The sequence below is a fragment of the Lissotriton helveticus genome, chromosome 1_1 (genome assembly GCF_964261635.1).
Source record: "Lissotriton helveticus chromosome 1_1, aLisHel1.1, whole genome shotgun sequence".
Taxonomy (NCBI): domain Eukaryota; kingdom Metazoa; phylum Chordata; class Amphibia; order Caudata; family Salamandridae; genus Lissotriton; species Lissotriton helveticus.
In genome coordinates, this window is record NC_136057.1 from 399,745,847 (window position 1) to 399,769,575 (window position 23,729).

Below are 23,729 nucleotides of genomic sequence, written 5' to 3' on the forward strand. Positions count from 1 at the left end.
GCCTGATGCTCACAACGGCCAGTCCAGTCCTGTGGGGCCCGGTGAGGGCCCTGCAACTTCAATAGTCCACGCGATATTGGACTGGCCGATGTCTTTGAGATGCTGTTTGCCCCTCAGGAACCAAGAGCAAACCCAGTGAGACCCTACTCAGTGAAGTCTCGGGGAACTGCCGCTGCCACTCGGCGGCAAACACTAGCCGGGTCTGGTGGCGCAGTGCACTAATGCATCCACTGTAGGGGCCAGTGTTTGACCTCATGGTCACAAGTTCTAATCCCGGCGGGTCCACTCAGCCTTTCATCCATCTGAGGTCAATAAAATGAGTACCACTGAGTTGGGTAACAATATACATCTGTTATTCGGCGCCTTGAGACCCTTGGGTGATATGTGCACTTTACAAATACACTTGTTATTTTTATGTTATGCACATATCTCCAGGGCAAAAAAGACATAAGGTGTGCTGGAGGTTAGCGGATGGGAGAAGGGGAGGTTTAGGGGTTGGACTGGGGTGGTGTGTTGGTAGAACAGAAAGCAGGTGCGAGCAAGATCAGACACCCAAGCCATCTGGTGAGAGGAGTTTTGGAGAGGAGGTCAGGTGGGTCTGGATGAAGGGGGGTGAGTCAGCATAGAATTTGTAAGAGGCAGCTACATTGGGCCTTGTTGACAATTCACTTTCACGTTTGATAGCGGCAAATGATGTGGGAGTTTGGTGTGGCTCTACCACTCCAGGAGGATGTGAGAGTATGGTCTGGAGCAGTCAGCCTGATGGCGGCGAAAGACAGCAGCATGCTGGGGAAGGTCTGGGGTGGCTTCCTGAGGGACTTCACAGGGAAGATCTGGTGTGACCTCCAAGAAGATGTCAGGACATCTGCAACCAAGGAACTGGTTGGATATCCAAGTGTTTGATGATGAAATGCCTGGTATGAGGGAAAAAGATAGGCCGAAAACCTTGGTGGATAAGGGACAGAGGTAACGGAGCATAGAAGGATGGCAAAAAGGCAAGCTTCAGTGCGGGTGCCAACCCTGAAGCCAGGTAGCAAGTTTCGGAGCCGGTGCTGCCGGTCATGGTTTCTAAAGAGGTGGAAGTTGAGGTCTAGGAGATGCAATGGGGGGAGATTGTGTAAAGGGACATATGTAGCAGACAGGGGAGTCAGGACAGAGGACGAAGGGGAAAAGGTAAGGAAAAAAGGGGGAGGACTTACTGATAACCCTACAGAAGAAAGCAGACATGGAGAAAGTGAGGAAGGCACTAAGGAGACTGACAATAGAAGGTGGTAAAACAGGGCAAGGGGAGAAGGAGGAAGATAAGACAGCAAAGAGCTTAAAGTAAAGAAACCGTCCTACACTGGGATAACCAAACCTTTGGGAGCCAGCGATGGCTTCAACAAAGGATAGAATTTGGAAAATGAAATGAATGGAGATATTCAAACGTTTGCAAAGAGAAGTCAGGGAAAATGAGAAATCAGAGGAAGAAGAAAAAGTATTGGCTAAATGCCCTATGGTCCAAGTAACTATTGAAACTGGACAGCGACCGTTCTCATATTTGGCAGTGTAAATTGTGAGAATTTCCCGAACAGGTGTGTGGCTTTGTTTAAGTATATGGACATTGACTAGAACCCGCATGTCACATTTGGGGGTTATGCTTCAGTACGGTACAACGAGGAATTTAGGGCAGGGCTGGCAGTAGATGTGGTCAGCAAGTGGGGGGAATTGGACAATGACTTGTGGCTCTACACGACGGGACCAGGGTGTTCAGTACATACTGTCTTCACATTAAGTGGTTTGCCATTGGTATATCAACCCTCTCAAGTGCGTCCCACCCACAGAGGGATGGGAACAGTGGGCAGAGGACTGTCAGGCCCAGAGAGAGCAAGCTGGGCCTACAGCAGGGGGTTTTGCAACCAGGAATGCTGTAAATTCCAGAACAAATTTCCCCAGTGCAGAGCAAGGCACCCCTTATTCACCACAGGGGGCAAGCTGGGGGATCAGAAGGTTTTACGGGTGGACAGTGGCAACAGCAGCAACAGGCAAGGAGTGGTGGTACGAGTATTGGGAGGACTAGAATAAGAATTTGTTGGCAGCATTTGCAATGCAATAGGTCTAGCATTAGGAAAGTATGAGCTATTGGTATTGTAAATAACAGTTTTTTTTATTTATGTGTTGGTTTTGAAAATAGCGAAATTAATAGCTTTGTCATTTACAATGCCAATAGTTTTAACTTTCGCAAATGGGACACCTATAGCATTTGTAATGCAATATGTGTTGTATTTACGTGACTTAGATGTATTGATATTACAAATAAAAATGGCTTTTATTTTTTTGAATAATTAATACTTAAATAAAAGTTATTGTAATTTATAATGGCAATAGCTTTTGTAAATAACTTTTGTGAAGATTATGTTCATTGTATTTTATTGTGACGAAAATCAAAGAACAGAAGCGAAATATTACATCTTTTTGTGACATTTGTAATAAAGCTTGAAACATTGAGAGAACATATTTCAACTAGTTGTTGTTGAATGGTTGCATAGATTGATGCTGTGGTGGTGCCGAGTAATGTTGTGGTGGCGACGAGTGATGCTGTGGCGTTCAGTGATGCTGTGGCAACGCATAGTGATGTTGTGGTGCCCCTGAGTGATGCTGTGGTGGTGCTGAGTGATCTATGGTGATGCGATAGATAGATAGAGTGAGGGCGATAGATAGATAGAGTGAGGGCGATCGATAGATAGATAGAGTGATGGCGATAGATAGAGGGAGTGCGATAGATAGACAGATAGAGTGAGGGCGATAGATAGACATATAGATAAAGTGTATCTATGTTGCATTGAGTAGAGTCAAAGTATGAGGTGTGTAATTATATGGCACTGAGTGGTATTATGTGGAGTGTATTAACGTTGCATTGAGAAGAGTGTAATTATGTGGCGTGTAATTATGTGGCACTGAGTGGCAATATGGGAGTGTATATTGTATTCAGTAGAGTGTAATTTTGTGGCATGTAATTATGTGGCACTGAGTGTTATTTGGAGTGTATGTTGCATTGAGTGCAGTGTAATTATGTAGCATATAAACATATGGCACTGAGTGGACTTGTTTGGAGTGTATGTTGCATTGAGTGCAGTGTAATTATGTAGCATATAATTTTGTGGCACTGAGTGTATGTTGCATTGAGTGCTGTGTAATTATGTGGCGTGTAATTATGTGGCACCGAGTGGGATTTTGAGTGTATGTTGCATTGAGTGCAGTGTAATTATGTGGTGTGTAATTATGTGGCACTGAGTGGTATTTGTAGTGTATGTTGCATTGAGTGCAGTGTAATAATGTAGCGTGTAATTATGTGGCACTCAGTGGTATTTGAAGTGTATATTCCATTGAGTGCAGTGTAATTATGTGGCGTGTAATTATGTGGCGTGTAATTATGTGGCACTGAGTGGTATTTGGAGTGTATGTTGCATTGAGTGCAGTGTAATTATGTGGTGTGTAATTATGTGGCACCGAGTGTGATTTGGAGTGTATGTTGCATTGAGTGCAGTGTAATTATGTAGTGTGTAAATATGTGGCACTGAGTGGTACTTGGAGTGTATGTTCCATTGAGTGCAGTGTAATTGTGTGGCGTGTAATTATGTGGCACTGAGTGGTACTTGGAGTGTATGTTGCATTGAGTGCAGTGTAATTATGTGGCGTGTAATTATGTGGCACTGAGTGGTATTTGGAATGTATGTTGCATTGAGTGCAGTGTAATTATGTAGCGTGTAATTATGTGGCACTGGGTGGTATTTGGAGTGTATGTTGAATTGAGTGCAGTGTAATTATGTGGCGTGTGAGGGTGTGCAGAGTGTGAGGGTGTGCAGAGTATGAGGGTGCGCAGAGTGTGAGGCTGTGCAGAGTGGGAGGGTGCGCAGAGTGTGAGGGTGCAGTGTATGTGAGGGTGCAGTATGTGCAGTGTGTGTGAGGGTGCAGTGTGTGCAGTGTGTGAGGGTGCAGTGTGTGTGACGGTGTGGTGTGTGCAGTGTGTGTGAATGCAGTGTGTGTGAATGCAGTGTGTGTGAGGGTGCAGTGTGTGCGAGGGTGCAGTGTGTGCGATGGTGCAGTGTGTGAGGGTGCAGTGTGTGTGAGGGTGCAGTGTGTGCAGTGTGTGTGAGGGTACAGTGTGTGCAGTGTGTGTGAGGGTGCAGTGTGTGTGAGGGTGCAGGGTGCAGGGTGTGTGGGTGTAGTGTGTGTGGGTGTAGTGTGTGTGAGGGTGCAGTGTGTGTGAGGGTGCAGTGTGTGTGAGGGTGCAGTGTGTGTGTGAGGGTGCAGTGTGTGCAGTGTGTGCGAGGGTGCAGTGTGTACAGTGTGTGAGAGGGTGCAGTGTGTACAGTGTGTGTGTGAAGTGCCCACTATGAACTGAATGTATGCAAGCACAGGTGTACAGGATCTGGTAGTCCACAAGGCATGGCTCTTTGTCACAGAGAGGTCACTAACCTAGGTAGGGGTCAGGTCAGTTTGCCAACAATTAATCATGCTTGGACCCTAGAGAGCACACATGCCTGAACTGGAGAGTCGCGATTCAGCACATGAAGGATGATTTTCACGTTCTTGTGTGGGCTAGACCTCCTGAAGTGCAAAGTGCTTTTAGAAACTCAGAAGCCTCCTACCTTCTGAATACCTGTGAGTTCTAGGAAACACAAGCGCACTGTTTGCCTCGTCTCCTACTAATGGCACATTTCATACAGATCTTAGACCTGCCAACCTGTATATAAAATGTCACTGTGTGAAGGGGGGGGGGGGCAGAGCTTCGTGGCGAGATCTCCTTAAGAGACAATCTGCCCTGCACCAAGGCCACCACCTCTAACCACACACACACAAAAAGAAAAAAAAGCAGCCAGGACTGCCATAAGTATTAAAGTAAAAGAGGGTCAAATGCTGCGAGCCACAGGAGTCTGACTTCTAAACGGTTGATCATAACCCATGCCCTCTCGTCAGTCCTGGGTATGCTTACAGAGCCGCAGAAGAACACACACTGTTAGTGTCTGTGCAAAGCGCATTACCAGCACACTAGTTCAAGCAAGTACTGGTGCTGTGAATTGCATGAGAAAATATTTTGAGGGAATGGGATGACAATACCAAATGTCCATTAGTTTAACCCCTGAGTGACCCTTGGCAGGGCTGCAGTCTTACCGCGCGCACTTACCTCCGTATCCTGCTCCACTCACGGACCCCTGACATGCTGAACTAGCTTATTGCACGAAGCAGCCATGTGTCTCTCCTGCAGTGCCCATGAGGAAAGAAGACAATGATCTAAAGCCCAGCATCCATGAAGCGGCCGCAATGTTAAAATAAAAACCCTGCGGTGTCCATAAGTATATAAACACAATTTGTTCAATTTAAACAGCAGCACGAGCGGAAATTCAGGAAGCTGTAAAAATGTATTAGGAGAAGAGGGCGTGGCCAACCAAGATTGCCGTGTAGACGCGACTCCCTACTGGTGCTGAGTGGAGAATGAGCGGAGGAGGACTCCCCGTTGGCCAGCGCTGAGACCAAAGGACACGAGGGGTGGGGCCTGTAGAGCCGCCGATGCGAATTTCGATGAGTGTGGCCTCGCTTCTGCCGAGAGGTGTAGCAGACGTGGGAGACTTATTGAGTGCCGAGTTGAAGCAGCAGACCCAGAGAGACTGAAGCGGTGGCACGGACAGAGGAGATCAGGCAGAAGACGACAGGAGTGTAGGCGGCCCTTGACCCCGTTGCCACGCCTTGAGCTATTGGTGAGTGCGGGGCTAACGGTGGCCGTCTAGCACGGAGGGATTGAAGGTCTACAGACCACAGCCGTGCCCGGTGAGTGGGATGGGGGGGAGGGGGGGTGTGTGTGAGTGCGTGTGCGCATTTGTGTGTGTATGTAAGCCTTGTGTGTGCCCGGTGAGTGGGGTGGGGGTTGTGTGTGTGTGTGTGTGTGTGTGTGTGCGTGTGCGCGCGTGTGTGTCTGTTTGTATGTGTTATCCACTTGCTGGCAATGTAGGACAGGAGATGTGCACGGCGTGTGGGTGAACGTGCGCGCTCACATGGGGAAATCACCTGCGTGTGCCCATCCCCTGTCTCACATTCCCCGGAGGTGGATGACAAAAGATGCTTTGCTGGATGCAGTGCTTTGCACTGCATACACCAGCTCTGCCTAAAAAAGGACAGTCCAGGCTTTTCCAGCATTTGTAATGGACAAAGAGACGGTCAGTGAATAATTTCATATTGGAAGATTTGTCTGCAGGCTCTTACTCGTCGGTAGATGTGGCGATAGAACTGGTGAACAGGGTGGGCCCTGGGGCATGCATAACTGAGACTGATATTAAGTCAGCATTTCACCTCCTGCCAATAGATCCTGTTGACTGTAAGCCGCTGGGGAATTTAGTTTGGCTAAAGATGGTGTGTAGACAAAGCTTTGCACATGAGATGCTCCATTTCCTTTTTGAAAAATTAAGCTAATTCCGGCAATGGCTTTTAACATTTGTGACAGGTTACACAACAGTGACACATTGCATAGATGATTTTTTCTTTTTTAGAACAACCTGGCTTCAGAGACTGCCAGGGAATGTTGGACTGTTTTCAGGAGCTCATGGATGACGAAGGGATCCCCTTGGTGGAAATGAAGACAGTGGAGCCGAGGACACCTGACATTTTTGGGGATTGAGATTGAAGCCGTGAAATAAAGGCATGGTTGCTGGAGAGTAAGTAAAGGGCCATGGAGAATTTAATTGACACAATGTTGACAAAGAACAAAGGGATGGTACGGGAGATACAAGTATCATTGGGACTTTTGAACTTTGCTTGTAGAGTGGTGCAGGCAGGACAGACTTTTTGTAGGCATTTGATTCTGATTTCGTCAAGACTGAACCTACTACATGACAGGGTAAGGCTTAAGGCTGGGGTGAAGGAGGATTTGAGACTGTGGACTGGTTTTTAAGAGCATTTCAATGGGGCATTGGGAGAAGAAAAGGAATGTAAGGTTCAAATATTCTCAGACACAGCAGAAGGATTGGACGGGTTGAGGTTTTGACTATATTGCACAAGGACACTGGAATGTGGAACAGTGGCTAGAGGAGTGCTGACATGGAGGGAGGAGCATTGCTCAGAGTTTTTCCCACTGGTGGTTGTATTGTATGTCTGGAGTGACGAGTTTGCCAACCAAAGACTATTGGTCCATGTACACAATATGACTGTTGTGCACCTCGTGAACAAGCATTCAGCCAGGGATACGCAGGTCCTGAAGTTGTTGAGGGTATTTTTGTTGGTTTGTCTGAGACCCAACATTGTATTTAGAGCAGAGCACGTACCAGGGATCAACAATGACATAGCGGATGTTCTGTCTTATTTCCCATGATCGAGGTTCCATGGTCTAGCTTTGGGAGAAGACAAGACAAGGATGCCAGAAGAACTGTGGCAGATCGTGTAAGAGAATGCTGCAGTTTGTAGTAGGGTCCCTGGCACAGTTGATGAGGAAGGCATATGGGCAGGGATGGTGAGAGTTATTGGTTTCAGGAGCAAAAAAAGAGAAACTGGGAAGAAGTGGAGTGGATGAGAGGGGAGGACATAGTATGTCATCATGGGTATGATTGAAAAAGGATGCTCTAGGTGACTGCATTACTGGGTAAGTTGTTGTGGGTTTACGTGCCCTCTGTTGGCAAACTGGGGATGAGGCAGTTGGAAGGTTGGGAGAGGGAAAAAGGAGGCAGAGGACAGAGGAGGAAGCCAGATTACTGTTGACAGGAGTGTGCTGTGTGCAGAGGATTGTATATTATTTTCCTGTATTATGAGTTGTATGTTTTTGGGGCCTTTCGAGTGTCCAAATTGCTAGGTAAACAGTGGGAAGAAGGTTTGCTGTTGTCAGACATAGAGGCACAGGGAGCAAGTTAGACATATACATGGGATGGTTGAAGACAGATCAAAAAGGATAGGGTACCTTGGTGCGGTTGGGGGCTTACCCAGACACTAGATTTTGTCCTGTATATTGGTTTGAGAAATGCCAGACTCTAGAGAGATGAGTAGAGGGGGCATTGGATGGATCTTAAGCCTAATTGTCATATAGTCTAAACGTAGGTTCTTTCTGGGGCCCAGCTTCAGAGGATATTTAAATTGTGGGACACTTATTCATGAAGTAGGCTGACAGACTAGCAAGAGGGAGACGACATGGAACAAGGTTGGACTTAGGGGAGCATGGGGTGAGGTTGTGTTGGCAGGGAAAACAGAGGACATTATGGAGTGCACTGCAACCTCAGTTAAATGAGATGTTAGGGGTTGAAGGCTGTCCGGACATCTTGGAAATCCACTTGAGGGAGAACGACTTGGTGAGAGAGAAGGGGCTAGCGCTAATAAAGGCAATTTTGAGGAGGATTGAATGGTGGTGGACAGTACACATTCATCGTGGACAGAGGTGATCCCCACGGGAATGTGGAGGGGGCCAGAGAGACCAGTCACTATTGACAAGGCAAGGAGGTTGCTGAACAGAGAAATGGGCAAATTTTGTAAAGTCAAGGGGATAGGACAAGTGTTCCACCCAGAGTTGAGGTATGACGTGGAACAATTGTTTGGGGAGGACGGAGCACACCTTTCAGTTTTAGTGATGGATCTGTACTTGACGCAATTGAGAATGGCATTAGGCATTAGGCTAAGAGGTGTTATGTAGTTGAAATATTGTCTTCAGCATCGATGGGGGGGTGGGGTGTTACCCCGGTTCATTGGGATTGGGGGAGCAGAAAAACTCTAATTGGAGTTTTTCTGGGTGGCGGTTTGTTAAAAGGTTTTCATGGGTTTAATCGGTTTCATTGTTGCTGGGGTGGGTCAAGCAGTTTGTAAGGGAGTGGGAAGTAAAGAGACGTCTGCAGAATTCAGGAAGTTAAAGGCTTACAGTTTTAGAAAATACGTTAGTTCAGGATGTAGAGTTATCAGTGACACACAATTGAGTTTAGGACTATTGGAGGGGACAATTGGGGAGGGTAGGACAAGTGTTAGGCATTGAATTGATGTATGCTGAGGTTTGTAGTTTTGTACAGCTCCTCCCAGGGTTTATGTGAATTCTGATGTGCACATGTCTCATTAAAGAGGCCTTTTCCACACATACAATGTGCCAATGGTCTGTGCTGTTCCCTTTAGCCCAATCCATTGCACTGAATCATCACAGGCTATCCTGCCTGTTAGGTTCGTCTTGTTCTCCCTGGGAGCCTGCCGGCCGTGGGGATGGCAAACTTTGCTCCAGTTCTTGGAGCTTAGCTCCTCTTTACACTGGAATTTACTCTGCAACCAGGAAATCTTCCTCTCACAGGATGGGTAAATATTTTTTCACAGATTCCTGTGAAATATTAAACTGATATTAGTTTTGGTGCCGGAGTCTGTTCCATCTTGTGCGGTACTCTCCCGTGCCCCCAAGAGCTCAGAACACTTTGTTTATGTTCAAAAAGTTGTCTTCCTTTGTATTAGTGCCATTCTTAAATCAAGAACTGTCTGAAGCTGCAGAGAAGATCGGTAAGCGACCTTTACAACATATGTCCCACTTTCACCCCACCAGGTATCCATCTGACTTGGAGGTCACATTGGTCAATGGGCCAGTGCTGCTGCTGTTTTCTTGCTTCATGCTCTTGGTACAGAAAAAACTGTCCACTCCTCTGGAGATGTCTTGATGGGTTGAACCTTGATTTTATTAACTCTATCAGACACAAAAGATGACACAATTTCAGGATCCTATCACATCTTACATAAGGAATTGTTGTAAATCCTAGATCCACTTAGGCCAGGAACGGAAACTAAAGGGAGCAATAGAATTGGTGCCAGTGGGCACTTATAGCAAATACGCGACTGGAAGGGGAAGTTTACAGCGCATGATTTGCCACAACATTGTATTTGCGTTAATCCAAGTGGTTTTCAACAGTGCCCATGCCCCTAACTCTAACCAGCTGCTACTATCTAATGTACTTAGATAAAGATTTCCATTTTGCACTTTTCTAGTGTTCTCTCACACACCTTGCTCTGTTAATTAAACTGTTATATTTTCTGGGTATTAGATTCAATAATACATTTTTATTGTTATTTCTAAAAGCATTGTCTGGATCCCACAACTGCATTTGATTTATTCTCTTTTTATCATTGTCATTTCACGCAGCTGAAGAGAGTCCTTCCAGAAGGGCAAATACATTGGGCCTGGTTCACACAAAAAAACATTGAATTATGGATGTATATTGACCTCTCAGCTTGAATGTACCTTCATGTGTTTTTTTTAATCAATTCTAAAACTTCCAAAAGGCTCACCTGGAAATCAGTACCACACATAAATGTCTTGGCAAACTACTTTGAATGTCAAGTGACATTTCTTGCGGGATCGCAGTCCGCATGCGCAGAAATCTACAGAGCATACATATCAATACAGGTAATTGCAGTCTGCTGTGCAAATGCACATTAGTACTCATGGGGAAAATAATTTTCCTATGTAGTAAGCTCTTCATCTACATCCCTACTAAATATGGGGATGATCCATTCCCCAATGCATTCTCGAAGGGGAGTTACTCCAGAGATTTGTTAGCATACATTTCTAACCCTTTCCAGGGTAAGGAGGGGTTGAATTTCAGTTTGTGAATGGCCACTAATGTAAATTCGTGGATGTTCACAAAGGTACATGACAAACAATGCTTTGTAACACCCAATTCTCCCCCTGGTGTGGGATTTATTATTGCAGACTACTATGCAGTCATGGCAGAGAGGTCCATAGTAGTAAATCTATTTACACCTATCAGGAATCAGTGGCGTAACAATACCTTGGGGGCACCCTCTGCAAAATACGATAAGGGGGTCCCCAACATACGCCAACCAGTCTTGTCCCCAATAGCCTACCTTTGCTATGCTACACAGAGGCTGGTTTAATGGGGAAAACAGACAGTAATTACCAGGACAAGGACATTTTGGTATATTTTATTCACCATCGAAGAAGATAAACCAGATTGGATGGTATTTATTTCCCAGGGTTATTAGAATTTGTTGGGTGCAATAAATACCAAATACGCCTCTGGGGCACTCGTAATCAGGGCCTATGTGCTGTATTTTCCTTTCTCCTCTTTCACCTCTTCTTTTTCTACTCTTTTTTCCACCTTTCTCTTTATTTTCCCTCTTTTCAGGCACAGCTCCTATGTTATAGCGGAGGAGCGTTGCCCCACTGCCAGCAGATGACAAATAAAATAATAATAGAACAATGGTATTATCTTTTTATTTATCACTGCCTGAGCAACCTGACTGAACCATTGAGTCTTGGGCGAGGCGGGGCCATGGCAGGGAAGAGGAGTGGTGGGCACTTATAAGTGCGCATGTCTGTTGGGCCAGCTTTCTAAGGCCGGCCAAACAGACATATGCACTTATATTTCCCAATCCTAGCTGTGTTGCACAGCCAGGTTGAAGAACAGCTACAGGCTCCCTATGCCTGAGCGAGCATCAGACCAGCCCGCTCAGGCCAATCCAGGCGCTTCTCTCATGCTCGGTATAGCATGAGAGCAGTCTCTGGATTGGGTGGGGAGCCTGTGCTGTGGCCCATGAACTGCCAGGAGGAGAACTGGACAGAAGCACCAAGGCGGCCGGCAGCGTCAGCGGGAGGTAAGTCTTTAAAAAAAAGATATTATTATTTACCTAGCACTCCTCCCACCGTGCCGTCTCTCCACTTTTAATTGGCGGCGGCCGCCACTGCCCCTCTTTCTCTTATCTTTCTTGCTGTCTCCTGTCTTTCTGTTTTGTGTCTGATATTCAACTGTGTTTTTTTCTAGTGGCATGTCTCTATATCTGGCTCTCTCCTCTCCTTTGCTCACATTCAGCTACTTTTCCCTTGGACAATAAATCTATAAAAGCTGCAACTGTTTCAGCAAACTGCCAAGCACATCTCAAGGAGAAGAATTTTGGCAGGCGGCAGCAGTTGCTGTTCTTTATTTTCCAGATGGCACTGGCATTGCCTGGGTGCTTGGCGGGTGCTAGTACTAACCTGCACCGCTTGGGCTACCCCTCTGCCACAAATCCTTTGAGAGGTTCTGGCATGGATAAATGAGGTATTTCTAGTCGTAAACAGCCATTTTTATGCCCGAAAATACCTTTGTGAATAGGGATCATTATTTTTCAGTAATACAGTGCACAAAAGCCAAGAAAAGCAGAAAGCAAACTGAAGGTGCTTTGTTTGACAATGCATGTTTGCGAATACTTAGTTGCCAAACTCCGACATTATTATTATTATTATTATTATTATATTCTCAAAGACCTTTTAAGCCGAGTGAAGATTGGTAAATGGGTTGCAATCAGATTCTAATACTGTTAGTATGGAGGGCACTTTTACCTGCTTGAGTCAATTTCTGGTTCCAATGCTGGGTCAAAGCACAGTTAGACCTATTTAATTGAACAGAAGGAGCTAGTGAGGTTAAGTAGGAGGTGGGGTACAGAAGAGGTGAACTGGCAGAGAAAATTGAATATATGACAGCAAAAATTAGAGGAGTGACTGAAATTGACACTTAAGCATTGCGCTGTGACTGAGCATATCCGGGACGTTTTTGCTCGTTTTAAACCAAATCAAACTACACCGCAGGCATATAGCTGCTCGCTATTTGTGTGGATTTTCATTTTCACCATCGGTCGGACAGCACTGCACCATTTGCACTTTTTTTTAAATTTCATGTCACCTTGTCTTTTAGCTCATAGGATTACGATATGTGTCATTTGGCCAACATTTGGGCACCTGACTTTTTTTCTTTAACGAATTACCTACTGCACTGCATCGAGTGTGCATGATAACAGTTGGTGTTTGACATTTGCTTAGTGAATGAATCCCCGGGAACAAGTATTGTATGGATGTTTGGCATGACAATCACAGCATGTTTGTGGTTGTTACAACTACTAACATTAAGTTCTCTCCAAGGTTCGCATATGTGCTGTTTGCTGGTGATAAGTCTTGAATGCTTACCTGCTTTCTTAGACTGGGACTGGATGGTGCTGGGGGATTTTTGGTAGTGTGATCTGGAGACATGATGTAGATCTTCCAGGTTGCTGTAGAGTTATACGATTTGTCTGCAGCATAGCACCGCCAAAGAGTCTGAAAAACAAAGCTGTGTATGAAGCACAGGTGATCACCCCTTCCATCGGCTGCATATTGCCAACACGTAAGACTGCCTATTACAAACACAGCAAAGATTGTATACCACACACAACAGTTTCATTTGCCAAAATATTTAATTCTAAAAATAACTTAAATATATGTCAGTGTAGATTTTTTATAATTAACTCGAATGTGGCAATAGTTTTCTAAATTATATTTGGGGCACAATATTTATGTCATATATTCTACCAATGAAATTCTGGTACTATTCAGCAGAAACAGATTTAACAAGCCACAGATTATATATGTTTGTTGCTACTTTAAGGGCTGAAAATTGCCAGTTCCTCTGTTCTGCATACTCTTTAGAATTTATTATAATTGAATAGCAGATCTTAAACTAATAGCAGTGCCTTCTGAATGCATGATATTCAACTCAGAAAAGACATGACTATTGAGACTTCCATTGGCTGTTAATGTTACAATCCACGAAGTTGTAAACAATGACTATTTCTTGACCACTCTTAATATTTCCTCTTTCAATAAATAAGACAGTGAAATAAAAATGGAAAAAAAAATATTTGCATTATGCAACAAAATGCAACACTTATTGAAACAAAAAGTCAAAGCAATCTAAGTGCACAAAACATAGGTTAAAGTAAAGATTAGGCTGAGTTCAAGTCAACATAACTTTAATTTATCACTGAAACAAAACGTATCTATGTATTGCGAGCTTTGTATTGGGCACCGTGTCACCTTTTAGTTATTTCAAATCACTTGAGCGGTGATAGTATACAGTTATATGAAGGAAACACGAAATAAGGCAAATTGACATTCAATCCAAGGAGCAAGGTTCTTATTTCATGTTCTTCAATCACCATCCTTAATCTTTGAGGAATTCCATTAGAAAGTAATTTGGAATAGTCCAGCCTTTAGGAGGTTCCTGAATCTGTGGTTGGGTTTGCTTCTCAAGGTGTGGTTGAGGACATTCCGTAGTCGGTCCCCCTGGATTCCCTGGAATCAGTTACAGTGTTTTGAACGCTTGAATAATCGTTGATATAACAAGTGGGAGGGCAATAATTGATAACTTCATACAGGGATATAGTGAGGAGTTAATTTCTGCCAGATCTTCCCCCAGTAGGCCTTGTGCACAGAACCTTATGTGCATGTGATAATTTAAAATCATGTTTTGCAATATTCCAACTTCAGTTTAGAACTTATCATTTTCATTACATGTCTCAACAGTATTTTGTTATTACAGTTGGGATTACCAACTTTTCTCCAACATAGACAATGGTAATTCACTATTCCTGCTCGCCCTTACCAGACAGCCAACAATACCTCATATATACTTTTAGTTTTATTTGTTAAAATACTCTCAATGCACATAATAACAATACAACTCAAGAGGGTGTTAACAGAAAAAATCTAGAAGAAAGTGCAGCCATTGAGCTACAAATCCACAAAAGAACATTAATATCTAAAAAAACTACAAGTAACAATATATCACATTAAGTAATAAAAAGGGAACAATAGGTTGGAAAGGCCAGTGGAACAGATGCATCTCATATAAAGGCTACGAAAGCTATTAGTTTTCGTAACTTTTGACAATATAGAGTCAAGTAGATGCTGAACAAGTTTGACAAAAATATTTTTATTTTCTGTATTAGTCAGATTTAAGCAGTAGTACTCCAAAATATTGAGTACAAAAATACCATCCAGCATAAATATTATGCTCAGACTATCATTTATCATAATATTATTAAGGGTTGTATAACTACGTACGTATAAATTTACCAATCTTAACTAACATAGAGCAGGACAGGCCTTAATGGATACCAGCTACACCTTCTTCTCGGTGTAGGAGCTCACACATTAGATCCAAATGAACCCATTCCACTTTTTAGTTTATACTGAGAAGATTATAGTGACTACAGAGGGCTGCATAGTGGTGCAGAGGATATAGACTAGAATGTTCAACAGCACCAATAGTATTTACACTTCCCCAGTATTATGTGGCACTTCTAGGTCAAGCAATGCAAGACTGATTCCTGTTCAAGTTAATTTCAGTTAGATTTATGCCAATTTAGGCCATACAAACCTCACTTTCACTTAAAAACAGAATCATAAAAAATCAAATATCCCCTCTTCTGAATAAATACTCCTTTTCATAAATTTCAGAAAATCCATAATTTAAAACAATATTAAATGTCCTTACAATTCATGAAATAAGGTAATATCTTGTGTACCTTTCAAATCTCAATTTCATTCTATAAATAAAGAGTAACAGAATTCTATGTTCAATTGCAGAATATTTGTATTTCGATTCTGTTTGCACGGGTTTTGACACCTATTATGACATTATTCACAGGATTGCCCCACTTAAATTCAACATTCATCACCAAATTTCTATAGTCTGAATGTTTATCAAATTTTGCTGCAAGTGCCCTGATAAATCAGGGAAAATGGTGACCTCCATTACCTAAGATGGAGTCAGGGACTACCTAAAATAGAGTCAGACCGTAGGTGCTCTATGTCTGGGCTAGTTGAAGCCAGGATTCCCCAGTTAGTCATTTTGATTGATTGCATTTTCTTCCGATCTTTCATATCTAGCAGTTCAATGCCATAGATCAGCATGCAGACTGTCTTTACCTAGTATGTTTCCCATAACACTTCTATTGATTTATAACACCTACTTGCACCTGTCTTACTTAGGATCCCCTGCTGACTCTTTACCATGACCAATAACAGAATCCAAATGCTGTAGAAAAGACAGAGCATTAGAAAAAAATCACTGCTAAGTAACAGTCTTTTGACAATTTGTAATGGCTGCTGGTCCAAGCTCAAAATATGTTCTGTTTTACCAGCCTCCATCTAAATATATATGTATTAATACTTAGGCTGTTTGATTAACAACATTGTCTAATTGTATTGAAAGCATGCTGCATACCAATAGGAGTAAGATCAAGCAAAAAATGTGTCATCTGTACAATATAAACTCTGTATTTTGTTTTTAGTAATTTTGGGAGAAACATCTTCCCTGTTCTAATACTTCGTATGGATCAGAAAAAGTAAATGGTAGGTAGAAGTAGAGACATATGCCACCCTTGTCAAAGTCTATTATATGTCACTATTTTTTAAGCTGTGTTCCATTCCCCCCAGAGGTTGAGCATTGTGAGTGCCACCGGTGTCCCCTCTGTTGATGATCCAGCAGATGTCATTGGTGGCAGTGATGAGGGAGGTCTTGGTGCTGTGGTTAGGCCTGAAACAGGGACTGAGTGGGGTTGAGGAGGTGGCTGTTGTTGATGTGGTTGGTCAGTCATGTGTTGCCTAGCTTTTCCAGGACATTAGCTGGGTAGGCAAGCAGGGACATTTGTCAGTAGTTTGTCAGAGTCTTTGGGTCTGCTGACCGTTTCTTCAGAAGGTGCAGTATGGTGGCTTGTTTCCGGCGTCCAGGACGGTGGCTTTGGTGAGGGAGTTAAGTATTGGGGTGACTGAGGCACAGATGTGTTCAAGTTCTTTGGTGAAAAGGCAGTGTGGGCATGGATTTGAAGGGGCTCCTTAGTAAATGGATAGCATGGTTGATGAGAGTTCTGCTGTGGGTATGGTGGGCCTGCAGGTAATTGCCATTTCCAGGATGCTTATCTCATCATGTCGGAAACCGGTGGGGTTGGATGGTCCAGGTTGGGTGCAACGTTGTTGTAAATGTTTTGTTGCTGAAGTAGTGGCAGAGTTGGGTGGGAAGGTCCGGTTATGGGGCAACGGTGATAGAGCTGGTGGCAGACAAGGAGAAGTCCTTTAATATGGCAAACATTTCTTTGGCATTGTTAGAAATGTTCTTAACTTGTTTAGTTAGTGCTGATCCTTTGGTGGATCTGAGTTGCTGATGATGGAACTAGAGGGCTGATTTGCAGACTATTTCATCATGAGTTGCTTGCAATGGCGTTTGGTGAGTGTTGGTTCTTCCATGTACCAGCTCGCTTGTGGTGTTGCCCTTTGGGTGGTGATTGTCCTGAGCAGGGCCTGGCAGTCTGGGCAGGAGGTAATCCAGGCATTAAAGTCGATGATTGATAGTGAGACGTTGGCATGCTGCAGCTGGTTATTATTATTATTATTATTATTATTACAGTCTTATATAGCGCGTAGTTACCCTGGAGCATCCCAGCGCTTGTTATGTGATTAGTGCTCAGTGGCCAATGTTTCCTTGGGAATCCTGGTCCAGGTGCATTGGGTGGCTTTGGGGAGTGAGGTTCTGTGTTGGTAGGGGATGAACATGTTGAAGCACACAAGGGATTGTTTGGTCCAGGTGAAGGGAGCAGAGTTTGTCTACCATGAAGTTGGTAAAGATAGGATTGAGCAGGTGTCCGGTGGTGTGGATGGGTCCATCACTCATTGAGTGAGTCTAAGACTGTTTAGATCCTCCAAAATGTGTTTGGAACTTGTTATTTTGAGTCCCTCAATTAGATTTCTCAGTCTTATGCTCATTTATCAACTAGTTCTGCTCCATCCCACTTTTTTATTTTTACCCTTTGTCGATTCCTCTCCTCTCTTGGTTACTCCTTCTTGAGATGATTCTTTGGTCTTTTTCCTTCATTTACAGAACATTGTCCCACTCAAAATTGCTTTGACTGGAGTTCTCCATCAGTATCGTGGTTGGTGAGTAGAATTATCACTGCCACCCTCACCTTTGTGAATACTAAGATGAGCTGTTACCTATGCAGCACTTTTCCACTGTTTGATATATTAGAGCTAGCACTAAAAAACACTCTTGTGTGTGTAGCCTGCTGCACACTTTTTAGAAGGACTCCTGTTTTTCTTCTTTAGCCTTTTTTTCTCTAAATATGTATATCACCAAACAACATATGTAGAGTTAATTATTTTAAATCTCTATATATACACACCTGCTCAATGATATGTCAGTTAATATTCTTACCAAAATATTATGATAGGATGTATAATAATAGCTAAACAAAAACAAAGGTTAAAGTGACGTTACAGTTAGGAATTGTAATAATATGTTACTTTGCATTAAAAAAGACCTTAGAAATTGAAATTCACCGAAGGTTAATGGGACTTTACAGTTAGATAAACAAGTCAGTTAAAATATACCATTTTAAACTAACAAACCCACTGAAATTCAGAAGTTATAATTATATAAAGTAACTATAACACACACCCTCACCATGCACTGCTAATTACCTCCCATATTACCTCACTCATGACATGTTCTATGACATCATTGATCACATAACTGCAACATCTGAAATTGCATAATTTATCACAACACTGTGCATGGTGGGGGTGCAAGTTATAGTTACTTTAAGGCACAAGTTACGGTTACTAGAGATCACTAACTGCTGAATTTCAGTCAGTTTGTTCATTTAAATTGTATGTTTTAACTGATATTTTTCACCTAACTATAACGTCCCCTTAACCTTTCTTTTTTTCACTCAATATCAACGTTGCTTTTTGTTTTAATACAAAGTACCATAGTTTTAAAATTCCTAACTATAATGCCACTTTTTCCTTTGGGTTTTTTCAGTCAATAGTGTTATGATGAACATATATTTAACATATACAGAACTTATGTCTCCTTGGAGCACCTTATTCACAAAAATAAAACAATTCTAAATAGATGAATATCCATAATTCTGTGATTCTCCTTTCAACAGTGTAAGTGAATATCAGGGAAGAAAACATGTGAGAGAACTAGAAGAAAATTTGGTTGAAAAACAAGTCAATAATAGTCAAAGTACATATCAATTTACAAAGAAAATAATCAAATATTTCAAATGTTACCAGCAGAATTGTGAGCTGCTGCTTAGACAAAAGAGGATTCAATTTACAGGGACTACATTCTATTGATGGAAAAATTAACCAAAACCTTACTTAAGTCAGCTGGATGGATGCTTGTCCATCTCTCCCTCAGTGCAAGTAAATGCAGTAGAATAGATTAAAAAAAACCTCTACAGAAGAAACTAAACAGCCAACTGGATGATGGACATTTATAAACATGATGTACCGTTGCTTTTACAGGGAGCAGGGAACATTACATTTATGCTATTCGTCTCAATATAAATATTGTGCTCTATGGCATTCAGTCTGAGTTTAGGGAATACCATAACTTGAATCTTGGACTCTCGAAGATCTATCTAAATATTTCAGGTAATCACACATTCATTAATTAAGGAGTCATGTAGTCTTTGATTGAAAGCTCTTGACTGGCACATAGTGACGACTCTGCTTCTAAAGATATCTACGACATTTGCCAGTGGGCATTGTGCAAAATGCAGAGGATTTTTTACTTGATCCTTCCCTCCACTATGGCCCATTGGAGTGCATTTACAAGCTGATTTTCCTGTAGTCCTGCTTTCAAATGATAAAGCACATTCAGGCCATCTGGTTCTGTAGTCTTTACAACTGTTAAAGTGTTTCATAGCTTAGTGCAAATATTGTTACATTGGTCAGGCAATGATAATTTGACACACTGGTCTTGCTTGAGGAGACAAATTAATTTCCAAACCATGGAAAGCTGTAAATTAACTCAAGCATGTGATCCTCGGGAATCAGAATCTAGGTATTGTCTGCACTCATGGAGATCAAGGTCGCAATCTGGTTTAACATTTGATCTTGGCATAAAGTGATAATGGCATTGTTCCGTGGTGGTAGTGAGTTTGGATGTCATTATAATACATTCAGAGGTTCATCTGCTACAGCTCTGGAATTGGCACTAGGTGGGATACCTAGAATTTAAGCAGCAAGCTGGTAAGAGTGCTTACCCTTAAGGTAAGATGCACTGTGTGTAAGAAGTGCTCTCCTGATCTAATCCCTACATGTTGGAAACATTTGGAGGGAAAGGAGTGAGTTCACTCCATTGCAGATCCTTACCCACCCATCCAATCTCTGACCCTTTCCAATCATTTGCTGAGGTCCAATGTGTCTTTCGAAGCTGAGAGGTCATGGAGAATCAGGGCTGTGCTCTTGTCATCTTCCAATAACTATAGGATGTTTTGATTGATGGTGGTCATGGAAGACTCAATGCCCTCAAGTGGCAGAGGCCAGAGATGGGATCATGAAGAAAAACATTTGGTTCCATAAATGCTTTATGTTGTGATAAGGGAAGGGAGTCTAGAGTTCAATTATCAAATTGTTAAGATCTTCATGTCTTTAGATATTTGCTTCCTGATAACAGAGTGCTTCATAGAGGTTTAGATGACTTTGCTTTGTGATGTGGCATTGATACTGCTTGTGATGTCTGTTACGGTGTGGTAATTAATACGTTGAGGTTTGAAGCCAGCAAAGCTGCAGAGGGTGAAACCACCTTAGAGAGAAAAATCACATACATGCATGTATTGTGTACAGTACTCTGTAGCTGCAATCTTTCAGTGACCAGCCATAAGTGTACAGACCTTAGTGTAGATGAGTTGTGCTTGTGATACATTAGGATCAATTTGAACCAGGTTGCGTTGTTCTATATCATTAACTTCGGAATGACTACAATTAAAACACTTACACTAAAGGGATGAGCTCTCATAGCATGGGAGGATGATATAATTAATGTTCGAAGATCACTTTCACCGGAGGATAAAAGGTGAAGCAGCTGTCAAAATGCCCATAGGTTGTAAACCATTAGTGCAAGTGTGAGAAATGGGTTACTGTGTGTTTGGCCAGTTAGATGGATTAGGAGTTGCATCAAATGGGCATTAATAGGATGCCAGTTTTTGCCCAGTTTGGCAGGTGATATGTTTCTGGTATTCATTACTGTGTTTATATTTCACTGCCTTTCTCCTGTAATCTGCATGGGCAGTGTAGCCAATATTTTAGACTTCAATGATATGTCAGCGGGGTCACATTTGCACAAGAAGATCAACCTAAACACCAAAATGCTGCAAGTGATGGCAGCTATTTATAAGAGAACTAAGCCCATTTTGACATGGTGTGTGTGATCTTACGAAAAATCGGTGAATCAGATTTGGGGCTAGCCATCCTTTCTCATGCCTTTCTCTATTTGGTTTAGTCAGCACAATGTTGTTGATGCATCTGAAGGCTGCTGAGAGAGCAAGAAGTATGCCGTAGCGATGCAGACATATGGCCTCTAACCTTTAGTACACTAGCCCGCCAGTAGAAGGCTACCCATTGAGTTGGGATAATTCTCTGTATATCTAAAGTTGCCCACAAGTGTACATGTATGCCATCAGACTAACTTTTCCTCTCTCTCAGTCAGCCAAAGTTGTACCAAGTAACATAACAATTTCCTTGCACAACACTGCTGTAGCTATTCTGAAGTATACCAACCATGAGACACCTTCTGAAGTAGAACTATAAATTTCATCATGCCCAAAAAATCATCTTACCAAATGAGAACAAAAGAATGTTGTTAGTAACATTTTCATTACCTTGGCCTTCAGATTTTGGGCTCTTAAGTTCCCACTGGTGCTTTTGGTTCCTTACAAGGGGTTGGGAAGGCCTGGGCTGCATGACTACCCCACAGACCATCACATGCTTCACCAAGAAATTACCGTTGCCTCCATGCCCATGATTTATCTATTTTCATATAATTCTGAGGAATAAGCATGGGTAATGATATGTGAGTTGTGCCTCTGGGCTTCCTTGTGGAAATAATCCATCACACTCCCTGCTGCAGTTTGTCAGTTATCATGACTGTAATTATTGTCCACCTAATGTTCAGAAATGCAATTAATCGCTTAGCCCTTTTTGCCCACTCCGGAGTCTGAAAGCAGGTGGCAAAACAGTAGTCTCCTTATTACCTATAATTCTTACACATACTGTTTTAAATAATAATGAGAAGTCCTAGTATAATTACAACATTGCTTCTGCAGACGTTATTGCACAGCACCAGTAGTCTACATATGGTTCATGTGCTTGGGAGACATTTTAAAAAAGGGTATACGCAATAACAAGTGTATCTGGTTTTATGAGACGTGGGTTGGTAAATTGGAAACTGCGTTTTGCTTAGATATTACATATTCCACATTTAGCTTCTTTATATAGTTTTCAGGCTTCATGTACACATTGTCAGTGTAGTACATGTCTCAATGTGATATTGAGGAATATACTCAAGACTTTTAGTTTCTTAGAGGACTGAGCTATCAGATGATGCTGATTATTAGAACTGAAGTAATAATGGCGAGTACGAGTACAAAATAATATATATTTTCCATAGAAGAGCATGAGGTGATACTATCTGCAAAGCTTGAATAGACACATTTGTTCTCGCGTCTGTATAATTTTATCCAAATACATTTCTAGATCATGCTTTTAAAGTATTGATAACTGAAGCCACGATGAAGGCACATGCACCTGCATACATAACATACCGGCATTTATACCACTGTTTTCAGGTGCCCTGGTGATTAAGCCTCATTGCTATTTGCAGGTCTCACCACAAATTTTGCCTCTTTGCTGGATCATTTAATTCATGCAATAATTATGCTGATCCTATATTGCCAAGAATCATTACTGGTAGAGGTATTAGCATTCTGAATCTCAAGGATTATGTAGGACTATGTCTTTCGTTTTCATCTCAGTGCTTATTACTGTCAAGTATTGGCTGCTGAGAAGATCTGCTAAATTTCCTTCCGGACTGCCCAGTGAAATGGTGGCTCGTTCCAGTAACTGGGGTTCCACCCTGCACTAAAGTATCCACATAAAATGTGTAGTGTCTCCTTAAAAGGGTCCCATGAGGGAAAATTACAAGGATAAAGTCCTCCTTGACAATCTTATAGTTGAATGCAATTTTATTAACTGGTGAGGTAATTTTGATCCCTAGATATGTTGCCTCTGTTACAATTAGGATATCACTAGGGGGATCACCCCCAATGTACAAAATCTGGGTCTTACTCATATTTAACTTATACCCTGAAAACTGACCAAACTATCCGGCGAGGTTTTCTATAGTTGTTAAAGCCAACGGAAGATCAGTGATCGTGACAACAATATCATCTGCATAGGTGAGGGCCCTATACTCCACATTGCCTATGCTTACTGATTCAATTATTATACAATCAGTTAATTTTGTCAAAAAGAAGTCAATATATAACGCAAATAATAAAGGTGACGTAGGACAACCTTGTCTAGTACCACGTTGAATGGGAACGTTGATGCCTTAGGAGCCAGATACAGTGTTCTAATTGCCTGAGAGATTCCGGGCCCAAACCCCTTCAAACGAAGCACCTCCCGTAGGTAAGGCCAGGCAACCCTGTTGAATGCCTTTTCGGCATCGAACAGGGTAACACCAATAGGAGTTTTTGTCACCTCTGCCCAGTCCATCAATGCAATGACTCGGCGCAGATGATCTGTCGTATCACGGCCTGGAATAAAACCATGTTGTAAGTGAGATACCAGGGGAGAAATTATTAATGAGGGGCGCATGGCTAAAATATTTGAGTAGAGTTTACTATCGGCATTAATAAGTGAAATTGGTAAGTACAAGGATGGAGATAGAGGGGGTTTATCCTTTTTTTAAAACATAGTTATTATAGATTTCTGCCAAGAAGCAGGAGGTAAACCTCTTTGTGCAGTTACGCAGACTATCAGCAATTGGCCCTTCAGGAGAGAAAAAAAGGTACGGAAGAATTCCAAAGGAATCCCATCCGGACCAACCGCTTTGCCTAACGCTAAAGAAAAGATCGCAGCCTCAAGTTCT

At 42.4% G+C, this 23,729-nt stretch overlaps 1 protein-coding gene across 1 annotated transcript in view; it reads right to left on the bottom strand.

Moving 5' to 3' along the window:
• Nucleotides 1-1,195: 1,195 nt before the first annotated feature.
• The window catches only part of LOC144762279 (potassium voltage-gated channel subfamily KQT member 1-like), an 862,620-nt gene continuing 840,086 nt past the window's right edge, over nucleotides 1,196-23,729 (bottom strand). The window contains exons 9-10 of the mRNA XM_078647419.1: nucleotides 12,935-13,063; nucleotides 1,196-1,207 (exon numbers count right to left, since the gene is read on the bottom strand). Coding sequence (XP_078503545.1) covers nucleotides 1,196-1,207; nucleotides 12,935-13,063 — 141 coding nt within the window. The remainder of the gene's footprint in view (nucleotides 1,208-12,934; nucleotides 13,064-23,729) is intronic.